The sequence below is a fragment of the Schistocerca gregaria genome, chromosome 1, assembly GCF_023897955.1.
Source record: "Schistocerca gregaria isolate iqSchGreg1 chromosome 1, iqSchGreg1.2, whole genome shotgun sequence".
Lineage (NCBI taxonomy): Eukaryota > Metazoa > Arthropoda > Insecta > Orthoptera > Acrididae > Schistocerca > Schistocerca gregaria.
Genome location: NC_064920.1, coordinates 1064369836 through 1064383292, shown reverse-complemented (window position 1 = coordinate 1064383292; position 13457 = coordinate 1064369836). Strand labels below are relative to the sequence as shown.

Sequence of the window (13457 nt, the reverse complement as noted above, 5' to 3'; positions counted from 1 at the left end):
CAAGCATTAAATGAAACAAAAGAAAAATTCGGAGTAGGTATTAAAAACCATGGAGAAGAAATAAAAACTTTGAGTTTCGCCGATGACATTGTAATTCTGTCAGAGACAGCAAAGGTCTTGCAAGAGCAGTTGAATGGAATGGACAGTGTCTTGAAAGGAGGATATAAGATGAACATCAACAAAAGTAAAATGAGGATAATGGAATGTAGTCGAATTAAGTCGGGTGATGCTGAGGGAATTAGATTAGGAAATGAGACACTTAAAGTAGTAAAGGAGTTTTGCTATTTGGGGAGCAAAATAACTGATGATGGTCGAAGTAGAGAAGATATAAAATGTATACTGGCAATGGCAAGGAAAGCGTTTCTGAAGAAGAGAAATTTGTTAACATAGAGTATAGATTTAAGTGTCAGGAAGTCGTTTCTGAAAGTATTTGTATGGAGTTTAGCCATGTATGGTAGTGAAACACGGACGATAAAGAGTTTGGACAAGAAGAGAATAGAAGCATTCGAAATGTGGTGCTACAGAAGAATGCTGAAGATTAGATGAGTAGATCACATAACTAATGAGGAAGTATTGAATAGGATTGGGGAGAAGAGAAGTTTGTGGCACAGCTTGACCAGAAGAAGGAATCGTTTGGTAGGACATGTTCTGAGGCATCAAGGGATCACCAATTTACTATTGGAGGGTGGCGTGGAGGGTAAAAATCGTAGAGGGAGACAAAGAGATGAATACACTAAGCAGATTAAGAAGGATGTAGGTTGCAGTAGGTACTGGGAGATGAAGAAGCTTGCACAGGATAGAGTAGCATGGAGAGCTGCATCAAACCAGTCTCAGGACTGAAGACAACAACAACAACAACAACAACAACCAGTGACATATTGTATCTTTTGCTGTTCCGACCGCGTTTTAGGCAATGCATTTTTGAATGATTTATAAAAATTACCGGTTGCACGGAGTTTTTTTTCCGGGAGAATCACTTGAAATTGACGGGTGTTTTATATGACTCTATTCTAACAAAACTGATGACAAAGTGGGTTCAGCTATCTGCTGTTCCCTTCTTTCGTCACGGTATCGTTGATTACCGTACACCTCATGTTCATCCGCACATGCTTGTACCAAGTTTCCTGTTTAGTTGCTCGACTATTTGATTCTGCCAACCTGGTAAGTCCTATGTCAAAGTTTTTCGTAACTGGCCTATGTCAGTTTAACCACAGATTTGTTTTGTGTACTGTATGCTTGCTCCACTGTGTTACTTATTGCTTTTTGTAGCTCTGTTTCTAGAGTACGGGTTATGTGTGTGTCTTTTTCTTCTAAAACGTCCTCGAATTGCTGTTTCTGCTGTTTTGTCAAATCCTCAACTTGATTTACAGCTTCCTGCATTTTTGTGTTAAGCTCGGCTTGCTGTACACTCATGGCATTGAAATTTTCAGTTAACTCACTTATCGGATTTGGCACATCCTTAACTGTGATTTTCAAACTATCAATACCCCGATTCATACAGTTTAGATCTTCACGCACTACTTCTATTACCTGATCCTCTACCTCTCTTTTTAGTTGTGTCAGTTGTGTCGTCAGGTTATTGTGCATTTCAGTAAGGGTTTTTACACCACTGTCTAGCTTGTTCATTTGGTATGTCACATTCCCTCTCTGTGCTGTGACATTTTCTATCTGCGTTGTGACATTTTTGGCCTGAGCATTCATTTGGGCCGTTTCATTCCCTATCTGTGCTGTGACATTTTCTATCTGTGTCTTCATTTGGACTGTTGCATTTTCTATCTGTGTTGTTATTGTTCTTAACATCTGCATAATGCCTGGCTCTGCTGGACCTGGTACGTGTGCGGAATCCGGAACACTTTCTAGAGTTGACAAATTTTCGTCTGTCGCTTGCGACTGAGTACCACTAGTTGCTGCGACTGCGGTATCTGTATCTGCAATGTTTTCTATATCTGTGTCAGGTATAGATTGAGCAACTGATTCCTCATCTGACGAATTATTCATCGTCTGCGCGACCGCTACGTTCGCTGGTTTGAATCCTGCCTCGGGCATGGTTGTGTGTGATATCCTGTAGTTAGTTAGGTTTAAGTAGTTCTAAGTTCTAGGAGACTGATGACCACAGATGTTAAGTCCCATAGTACTCAGAGCCATTTGAACCATTTGGTTTGTGATCTTAATTTCACCATAGCTGTATGTAATCGTAAACCAGCGTGCCGCCGAACTTCACTACTATTGCGGCTCGTACTACACGTAAACAAATCACAGATGACGTCGCGCTCTTTCGTGAAATTCAATGTGGTAAAATATGTCTTTGGTAAAACAGTGGACTGATAAATGATTTTTACGCGCGCAATCAATGAAAATGATCCGCCATCTTGTGACGCATTCACGTATATTTTACTAACAGCAATCTACAAATCATAAAAAAAATGAAATTTGGAAAAAAATGCGTGCTACGCTGTGGGTGTTGGAAAAATGCTATTCAGTCCCACATTCACGGTCAACTAAAAGCGTAGTAGTGCTGTTCCTCTTACCTTACGTATTTTCTTTTGCCAGTCGTTTTCTTAGTAGTCGGTTAAAAATTTGATGTTGCAGAAGTTCCTCCTTTTTTCAAAATTTTTAATTTATGGATATGTGTAAAATTTATGTGTTCATTTCATTAGTAAATTTCGTGATCTTACACGCAGTTAGCGTAACATGTAACAGAAACAATTGGTTATAGTCGCAATAATGGATGGGAAAAATTACTTAAATATTTCCACTTAAAATTTGTACTGAAGTTTTCTGAAAATTAACAAACGTCATGGCACTCGGTCGCCTTCTGTAACGCGACCTCTTATATTATTATGTTTTGCTATTGTTATTGTTAGAAAAAATCTTTATTCAGTCGGTAGTCGAAATTTTGAAATAATAGTTATTGTGGAAGTCGCGTAATAAATATTTTGCGTGAAGCGCTGTCACGACACAGGCAAAGTTCAATTGTGGAAACTAGCCCACTGAATATTACAAATAATGTTATTAAAGAATACGGCCGACTGACTACATCAAATAAGAGGGCACGTACATTCGCGAATGGGTGGTCTGTGTAGGAAATGAGTCTTAAATATAGTTACCCTTGTACACACTCAAATGCATGCGAACATACGAACGGGATAGAGGCACGTACATTTTGAGTAATCATCTCCCGTTGCCTGGGTAAAAAGAATTACAATTAAATGTATTTCTTCATCTTAGAACATAAATGAAAAGAAAGACTGCAGTTTCTGAATGTCGCTGCCAATACAGTACACTGAAATTGATGGTAGCAACCATGAAAGTAAAAAGATGAATACATTCACGTACCTCTACTATTGAGCAACGTCACCGTGAAGATCGTCGCCTCCATCTAAATACTCTGCATAAAATTAAAATAATAGTAATAATTTTCCAGAATTTCAGGAGCTGGGACCCATGGTATCATAAAAGACGAAATCGCTCTGCTTGAAAATCACCTTCATTATTTAACCCAATTTTATCAGTAACAAATGGCACAGCACTTCTTAACACTAGGTCAGGATAACAGCGAAAGGTAACTTATTCTAAAACTAATAAACGAAGAGCGAGAAGCTTCTTTTGTTCAGGAAATGCTTTACGTATTAATCTCTGGTAGTTGAACTAGTGTCTATATATTCATAAAAAAATTTATATAATTCCTTTACTAGCAGCCACAGTCGGAAAGAGAGTGAGAACAAAGAATGTGAGAACAACGTGTAATGTTGCGGAGAATGCTAAGAAAGCCAGACAGAGTGGTCAGAAAACTGTGACGCCAGGATAGAAGAGTCTGAGGAAGAAAATGAAGAGTCTCGACGTCTTTGGTAAGTCTTTACTGAAAAGGAAGTTCTTGGAATATTACGACGTTAAAGAAGAAAGACCCTCTCTTCGAAAGCCTTATAGTTGGGTGAAGGATGATACAGATATTAATTTCACGGAAAAACGAAACACATTCTGGAAAATTATGAAGGATATGGGGTCTCGTTTCTAAAAAAATAAAAAAAATAAACGAAAATTTCTAATTTCTGGTTGAGAGGGAGGACATTGTAGCATGGCGTTCATGCTTTCTTAGAACTCTGAGAGAAAAGGAGAAAGGTGCGAAGAAACACGTCCTGTATACGGATGAAACATGGGTGCATACACACTATACTGTCAGTAAATGTTGGAAGCATAGTGGCGTACCAGGTGTGCGAAAAAATGCAAAGTTCTGTACAAACAACAATAGTGGTTCATGCGGGAGGAGAAATGGGATTCCCTGAAGGTGTAGAGCTCATCTACGATTCGAGATCAACGTCGAAAGTTTCTCACAGCGAAATGAACAACAAAAATAACATAAAATAGTTCCAAGAGCACCCAATACCAAATATTCCAGATGGAAGTATTGCGATATTAGACAATGCACCCTAGCGTTGGGTTCACAAAATAAAGTGCCCAACACGTCTTCTCGTAAAGTTGATAAACAATCTTGGCTGACTACGCATAAAATTCCGTTGGATGCGGATTTAACACGCAACGAGCTCTTGGAACTTGTGAAACGTTACAAACCTAAGCCGGTTTGTGTGGCCTTGCTGTTCTAGGCACTTCAGTCTGGAATCACGTGACCGCTAAGTTCGCAGGTTCGAATCCTGCCTCGGGCATGGATGTGTGTGATGTCCTTAGGTTAGTTAGGTTTAAGTAGTTCTAAGTTCTAGGGGACTGATGACCACAGATGTTAAGTCTCATAGTGCTCAGAGCCATGTGAACCATTTTTACAAATCTAAGCCAGAATTACAATAGATACAATACTAAAAGAATCCGGGAAAGAACTTAGTGTTAAGCCTTCCACCCTACAACTGTGATGTGAGCCCTGTCGAACTTACCCGGAATTTAATGAAACAGAAGGATTCATCAAATAACTTCAGTAGCGTTACCCTTTCCTGACTTAAACAAATGACTACGGCTACAATACAGAGCATTGCGAAAGACTGCAGGAAGGAGAGTGAAAACTATTATGGACGAACACTGGTACAGAGACACACTGACAGACATAGTTATTCGGAGCGTAATTATTCAGCTTCAAAAGACAGTGACATTGAAATTTCGCGGTTCCGAGCATACACTACGTGATCAAAAGTATCCGGACGCCTGGCTGAAAATTACTTAAAAGTTCGTGGCGCCATCCATAGGTAATGCTGGAGTTCAATATTGTGTTGGCCCACCCTTAGTCTTGATGACAGCTTCCACTCTCGCAGGAATACTTACAATCAGGTGCTGGAATGTTTCTTGGGGAATGGCAGCCCATTATTCACGGAGTGCTGCACTGAGGAGAGGTATCGATGTCGGTCGGTGAGGCCTGGCACCAAGTCGGCGTTCCAAAACATCCCAAAGGTATTCTGCAGGATTCAGATCAGGATTCTGTGCAGGCAAGTCCATTCCATGCCTTGCGTTATGAAGAGGTGCTCGATCGTGTTGAAAGATGCAATCGCCCTCCCCGAATTGCTGTTCAACAGTGCCAAGCAGGAAGCTGCTTAAAACATCAACATAGGCCTGTGCTGTGACAGTGCCACGCACAACTGCTAGGGGTTCAAGCCCCCTCCACGAAAAATACAACCACACCATAACACCACCATCTCCGAATTTTACTGTTGGCACTACACACGTTGGCAGATGACGTTGACCAGGCATTCGCCATACCCATACCCTGCCATCGGATCGCACCATTGTGCACCGTGAGTTGTCACTCCACACAACGTTTCTCCACTGTTCAGTCGTCCAATGTTTACGCTCCTTACACCAAGCGACGCGTTGTTTGGCATTTATCGGCGTGATGTGTGGCTTATGAGGAGTCGCCCGCAGTTTTCTCACCTCCCCAGAATGAAATTTTCACTCTGCAGCGGAGTGTGCACTGATTTGAAACTCCCTGACAGATTAAAACTGTGTGCCGGACCGAGACTCGAACTCAGGACCTTTGCCTTTCGCAGGCAAGTGCTCTACCAACTAAGCTACCCAAGCACGACTCACGGCCCGTACTCACAGCTTTACTTCTGCCAGTACCTCGTCTCCTACTTTCTAAACTTAATGGAAGCTCTCCTGCGAACTTTGCAGAACTAGCACTCCTGAAAGAAAGCTGTGAGTAGGGGGCGTGAGTTGTGCTTGGGTAGCTCAGTTGGTAGATCACTTGCCCGCGAAAGGCAAAGGTCCCGAGTTCGAGTCTCGGTCCGGCACACAGTTTTAATCCTCACCTCCTGCCTAACTGTCGTAGTACTAGCAGTAGATCCTGATACAATTTGGAATTCCTGTGTGATGATCTGGATAGATGTCCGCCTATTACACATTAGGACCCTCTTCAACTGTCGGCAGTCTCTGTCAGTCAACAGATAAGTCGGCCTGTACGCTTTAGTGTTGAACGTGTCCTTCACGTTTCCAATTCACTGTCATATCGGAAACAATGGAACTAGGGATGTTTAGGAGTGTGGAAATCTCGTGTACAGACGTATGATACAAGTGACACCCAATCACCTGCCCACATTTGAAATCCGTGAGTTCCACAGAGAATCCCATTCCGTGCTCTCACGAGGTCTAGTGACTGCTGAGGTCGCTGATTTAGAGTACCTAGCAGTAGGTGGCAGCACAATGGACCTAATATGAAAAACCTATGTTTTAGGGGGGGGGGGGGGCGTCCGGGTACATTTAATCACATGGTGTATATAGGACGAGGCTGATTCAGACTTGACAGAAACAGCTGCTTGACGCCAGAAACAGCTCTACCGAGTCAGCAGACGAGGTACAATTGTGTGCAGAAGAGCTAGGTGTTCAACCCTTAAATATTCTTGAAAACATTGTATTAACTTTTTCAACAGGTCACTTTTTGTTCCTGTCTTTCTTTGTCCATTTGGTATCGTTGTGTATGTGACTAATTATTTTTATCTACCATAATATTTAAACTTTTGAAAATGCTGATAAATTGATTAAAAAACAAAGTAGAATAATCAGAGTCTACTGGTTGTGCAATGCAGTTCAGGAATGTGTATTTTGCTACAAGACTTAATAATGCAGTGATCAAACTCATAGCGATAAAGATTTTAAAATGTTCCAGCACTTGACTAGATGTGAACACACAAGCCCATGCACAGGAAGCATAGGTGTTATGCGCTGCTTCAGCTGACGGGATGTTTTCTGTATATTAAAGGTATAGAGTCTTCTGCAGAATTCCGGAACTTTCTTTTTTTGTCCATTAAGTACAAACGGGGTCCCACTAGGGTGACTTACTCTAGGATATGACACAATGGACTCTAACCTGCACCACCGTATGTATGGTGTCCATTGTCAATTTCCCCCCTCCCCCCCCTCGCCCTCCAGTGGGGCCTCTCTTTGTTAGTTATTAGATCGTACACAAAAATTTCAATTTCATTTTCATTTCTTATGCTTTGCTGTAGAATAATGTATTAACAGTGAATGTATTTTTATCCGCTGAACGTCGACTCAAATTATTAGATAAAAAAAAACAGTTTTATTTTTATGTTGCACTGTAGAAGAGGATATTAAAAGCAAATGTACCATTGTCTCCTAAACGCACGTACAACTGTGTTGTTCGACCGTAAAACAATAGTTTCATATCATTATTGTTCATTTCGATTGTTTTTCTGTTGAAGAATGTGTTACCAGAATGTATATATGTTTTATCTGCTGCATGTTAAAAGGATACAGTACTTTCCGACATTGAAAATAGGAACAACATTCATCGTTATTCTTGTCAGAACAACATAACTCAATTTCACTTAATACACCGAAGCCGGATACCAGTGCAGGAAAGAATGACAATTTATTTATTTAATTGATCACATGTGCACTCCCACAAAATAAATCCCTACATCCAATTTGGTGAGATCTGTGAAATGAATGAATGTATGGTTCTCTGCTAACTACAGATAGTGAATGTGCAATATATGATCATCTTTGAGACGAAATTTACCTGAGCTTTGAGCACCTGAAATGTGGCGACCAAGACAGTAGCAAGGTGCTCCCCCACCTTGGCCAAGGTGCGAGATGACCTGAAGAACGGCCATGTTTCAGCATTCTGGCGCTGGATCATGTGTTGGTAAGACCTGTCTTAGGTGTGCTCCGTAAAGACAAAAGAGTGGAGAAAATGGTATGCATGTGAAATACTTAAGAGTAGCTTGGAATAATTATTTCAGGAACTTTTGGGGGAGAATTAAATGAAAGACAGATAATATTAAGGGGATTGTAGTAATCTTCGGAAGTGATCAACGGTCTCAGTGAAACCACGTGTAGCAATAAGTTGGAATACTTGCTAGTGCTAGTACTAAGTTGGAATACCTCAGAGTGCTAAAGTTAAGCTGAATTACTGGTGTGTGTACTATAAGTTGGAAATATTTAAGAAATGGCGTGTGGAGGACTTGAAATTAGAGACGGGTACTTCCACGTGGTGAGTTCTGTGTGAGTCTCAATCTGTGTATGAGACAAGGGATAAAGAGAAGAGCTCGTCCATGGTATCAGTTGAGGACTCGCGCGTGTGACGAATATGTTCTTAATATTACTTTGCTTGTCATGTTTCTGTGTGACGCTGGATTCAAACTCTAATGCACTGAGAGAGAAGCAAGGTGAGTCAACCGTCTATCCAGTAACGCCACTTAACTTGCTTTGCATAGGAAGACGTGCAAATATGCTCCAGAGTTCGTAGTAGGAAAGAAAAGTTATGAAGTTGGGCAGTATCGTGGGAATCTGGGATGAATACTAATTGAAGTGGGAAAGCTGAAAGTAATTCTAACATTGTGACTATTCTTTGTGGTGATTGTTGCCAGTGTGGTGTATTTCATGTAATCCAAGTATGTGTGGTTTGCATGGGAGAGTAGCAAGATAGGTTCAGAGGCAGTGGGTTATGCATGATTCTTTTTGTACTGATCGGTCTGGAGTAAATTTTCGTGATGATAGGTGTGAGAGTCGAAGTGTGAGACATAACAAAAGATCCACCATCCTATCCAGAAAGTGCACTGTAGTGTTAAATAATTACGAGACCATGAGACAGAGAATCACCAATTTAAAGCCATGCCCACTGGGAGGAGTTTCTCATGTGTAATTGTTGTATAAAATGTAATGGTGTGTTTAGGTTATCTTTGAAATATAATAGAATTTATCGGAATAAAAAAGATAGTGAAAAGAAAAAGATTGGTGGCCTTGTTATTCAAATAGTGTGTAGTCATTAAACCCAAAATTTATAATGTGTGCGCCATTCATATTCAGTGCGATGGCCATGTGTTGGTCACAGCCGTTGGGTAAGAAAGAAAAATGTGGTATTGCCAGAGCATAGTGAACAATCAGAGTTGTGTAAATTACTAATAGTCAGATGTGGGTTATCCGTGTCCGTTGCGTAATATTCAAAGAGGAGAATAATTTGTAGCTTAATTGTGGGTACTAGAGCTCATAATCAGTCATTGATGTTACAAGAGAAATAACAACAAATCCACTCGCTTGGCATACCACTCATCTTGCAGGCCTGCCTGCTTGATGCCACAGTATGAGCAAGGCATGTGGGTTCCTCTCAATGTATACCAAGTACAGTTCACGAACAGGATTACGTTTTTACTGAGAGCAGTTATTCCGAATAGCCAGCACAAGTCAAAAGTTGGCAGCGCTCTCAGCTAAACCGGCAATTGTAAACTAAATGGTTAATAGGTTTAACAATAGATAAATAACACAACAGTTAACATACAAGGTTTTCCAGAAACAATTTTATTTACTCAGTTGTAGATGAAAGCCACATTAGCATAAACAATAGTTTTAAAACAGAACAAACAAATGGTAACGATGGTGTTCAATAAGTAATGCAACAGATTTTTTTCCCGACTAGTTACGGTTGAAAAAATGTAGCATTTGCTGTGGGGCATCGTGAAATATTCCCGCTTCAGCCCCTATACGTAGCCTCCAAAATTGCGTCTGCAACAGAGGTGCATTCCAAGCAGAGAGCTGTCATTAAGTCTCTTTTGGCGGAAAATCTGAGCATTGCAGGTATTCCTAGGCGCTTCTAGAATGTCTACACTTGCGGAATGTCTACCCTTGCAGAATGCTTACGGAGATATGGTATTGAACAAAGTCACGGTGAGTCGTCGGGCAAGGTGTGTGATATTGTTGCAACAAGACCTCTCAAACCTGTCTAATCTCCCGCGTGGCGGCCGGCCGTTCACAGCTGTGACTTCTGTAATATTGGAAAATGGGAACTCTTATACGCGGTGATCGACGGATCACAATCATGCACCTTACTGCACACTGGACGTCTCTGTTGGTGCGGAAAGACGTTTGCACCGACGTCGCCATGCGAACATACAGAATCTTCCAGTAAGGTGGTGTAAATCCGTCGCATTGAACGAAGATCATGTTGAAAAATAAGATTCTGTAGCTAAAAGAATGGAGAATGTTATGAATATACATTACATGAGTATGTGCCAAGCAAGATCATAAGAAATGGAAAAGAGCCACTGTGGTACAACCACCAAGTTAGAATAGGGTAGATGGAAGAGATAGTGAAGATCCAACGGACAGCAGCGCGCTTTGTTACAGGATCATTTGGTAATAGCGAAAGTGTTACGGAGATGACAGATAACTCCAGTGGAAGACTCTGCAAGAGAGTCGCTCAGTAGCTCATTACGGGCTTTTGTTGAAGTTTCGAGAACATTCCTTTACCCCGAGGAGTGAAGCAGTATATTGCTCCCTCCTACGTATATCTCGCAGAAAGTCCATGAGGATAAAATCAGAGAGAGTAGAGCCCACACAGAGGCATACCGACAATCTTTCTTTCCACGAACAATACAAGACTGGAATAAAAGGGAGAACCGATAGAGATACTCATAGTACCCTCCCCTACACACCGTCAAGTCGCTTGCGGATTATGGATGTAGATGTAGAAGTATTGCAATCCTGAATGACACCAGCCTGCTTAAAGCAATTTATTTTACTTCTTATTGAACGCGCCTCGTAGATAAGGACAAGTATTTGAGTTTATACTTTATATGTTTTTTTTTTCTCATCGGTGTATCTAGAGCACCTTTAGCGAATTATCATGATTTTATCCTAAAGTAAATGTAGAAAATGAGGAAATCTGCCTCTACAACACCTCATTAATACATTTCGCTGTAGTGTAAGTCGGGGAGTATGGAAGAAACTTTAGGACGTAATTGTCAATGACGAAGTTGTCATCAGAGACGGAGCACATCTGCGGACTGGGTAAGGAAGAGCAGCGAAATGAGCTCTGATGTTTTTAGGAGAACCATATCGGAATTCGTCTTAAACGATTTAATGTAATCTTAGGAAACACAAACATGGATGGTGGCATGTGGTTTAGAAAGTCACTCCTTCGAAACCCAAGTCTTGTATTCAGTAAATCAGTCTGTTCACTTACAAATTCAGAAAAGGGTTTATAGTTCTTCATAAAGTAAGCAGTCATTTTGAATATAAAATTGTTAAAGATCCATGTTAAAGGCGATGAAATAGTAATTTGTCAAACGTGATAGTATCTTCATTTCCGAAATATTGTTCAACATAAAATCAATGCCTGTTTTTGCAAATTAATTTACTTTAATTGAATATCGGTTTTGTTGGATACTTAATTGAATGAGTTAGTAAATAAGCTTACAAGTCGAAATATATTGCTGTATATCATATACCCACAGCAGATGTTTGATGTAGATCAAAACCTTGAAAAATCGCTGCAAAATCATACCACATTTAGTAAGAGATATCACTGGTGAATTCAAAGAATGACCTTGAAGTTTTCATTCACAAGGCACTTTCAAGAGAAGGTAGACATGATGCATTTGTTATTCTGCCCTGTATACACTTCTGTGACTCTTTAATTTAATGAGAATTTTCTATATCTTTTACTGATGTGCTGTGCTGTTTATTAAGACATTCTCCACTGAGTCCAGTTGTAGTGTACTTTACAGCAAATTTCAAAGACAAGAGCTAACATTAGTAAGGATTGGTATGGTTCACACAAAGTTACTTCTAAGAAATCTTACCGATATTTATAGAAAGAAACAAACTACATATCATTATTTACAGTGAGATGAGGAAAGATTTAACAAGACGCAATCATTGTCCATTTCGATACATATTATGTTGTATTACCTTTAGGCTCATACTTTCATTTGTGTAAATATATCCTAATAATAATGGATGTAAAGGTTAATGAAACAAAACTGTAGTGTTAAGCTCCTGAAAGATTAGTGCCAATAGATCAGAAATAATGATCTGCCAAAAATCATGCTATTGGCCAAAACAAAAGAGGAAGAAGATTGTTTGTGGGCAACGTTCGATCTGGTTGACTAATCTTCTGGTACAGTGAATGCATTGGTGTTGATTCCAATGAATGCAGTAACAAGCCTGCAATGGCAAGTAGTGGCTGGTTGGGAACTTTGGCTGGTTGGGAACTTTGGCTGGTTGGGAACTTTGGCTGGTTGGGAATTTTGGCTGGTTGGGAACTTTGGCTGTCCAGGATGATTACTCTACCGGAAATACAATCGACGTTTCAAGGCAGAAGTGAAGCAGGGTTCCTGAATCTTGTTATGTAACTCTGGATTTTGAGGGATGCACGAGCGAAACTGTTCGCTCACGATGCGGTTCACGTCTGTGAGCAGCGACACTAAGTCCTTAGTTCTACCGTGGGCCTCCAGTTGAGCGCACAGGATCTGCACGTACCATGCACCACTTTGTAGGTTGCGGAATGACTGTGAACCTGTAACATTTCAAAGGATTCACAGTAAAGCGACAGATACATGCAATAAGAAAGATACTGTGCATCATGGACACTCATACTCAAAAAATTACGCAAAGACGGAGGTTTAAAATAGTTCCAATAAACATTTGTAAATATTGAACAACTTTCAAATAAATGAAAAATTGGAATATATACAGAAGAACGTGGTGATGATGGTTGCAGAAGTTGTAAGTAATTCATATCCTTTCTTGTGTTGCAGCTGCCACTTCTTCAGTGCCACCACAATTCTTTCTTGCGTCACAGTGAGAACAATATTTGCCCATTACTTGAAATCTAAGATTTCCCCTGTATCCACACCATGAAGTCATGTATGGCCCCACTTCGTCACAAGAGACGCATAGATCTGTCTTTACCACACAGTGTTCTTCTTCCCCTTCATTGTTGATATCTACAGTTTCCTCAACAGCTGTTTTCTTGTCCTCCTTGCACTCAACTTCAAGAGCATTGAGGTGTGTGCTTTTGTAATCACTGAATCTAGTAACTGGTGCAGGCAAGCTTATGAAACCACAAAACAAATTTTTGCCTTCTCTGCCTACACGTAAGCATCTCAAGGTGTAACACAATTTTGTATTCGTCTCATACATCTTCTCATGGAGAGAACAACTTTCGAAATAAACATCTTATTTACAAACTTTACATAAAATATATTTATTACTTACAATGA

The 13457-nt window shown here is 40.3% G+C and overlaps 1 protein-coding gene and 1 long non-coding RNA gene across 6 annotated transcripts in view; one reads left to right on the top strand and one right to left on the bottom strand.

Moving 5' to 3' along the window:
* The window catches only part of LOC126281345 (uncharacterized), a 145127-nt gene that overhangs the window by 76474 nt on the left and 55196 nt on the right, over positions 1-13457 (top strand). The window lies entirely within an intron of this gene.
* The window catches only part of LOC126281332 (caspase-6-like), a 142245-nt gene continuing 138518 nt past the window's right edge, over positions 9731-13457 (bottom strand). For all 5 annotated transcript variants that reach the window (XM_049980226.1, XM_049980208.1, XM_049980217.1 and 2 more), the window contains one exon: positions 9731-12751. In XM_049980226.1, coding sequence (XP_049836183.1) covers positions 12522-12751 — 230 coding nt within the window. In that variant the 3' untranslated portion in view covers positions 9731-12521. The remainder of the gene's footprint in view (positions 12752-13457) is intronic.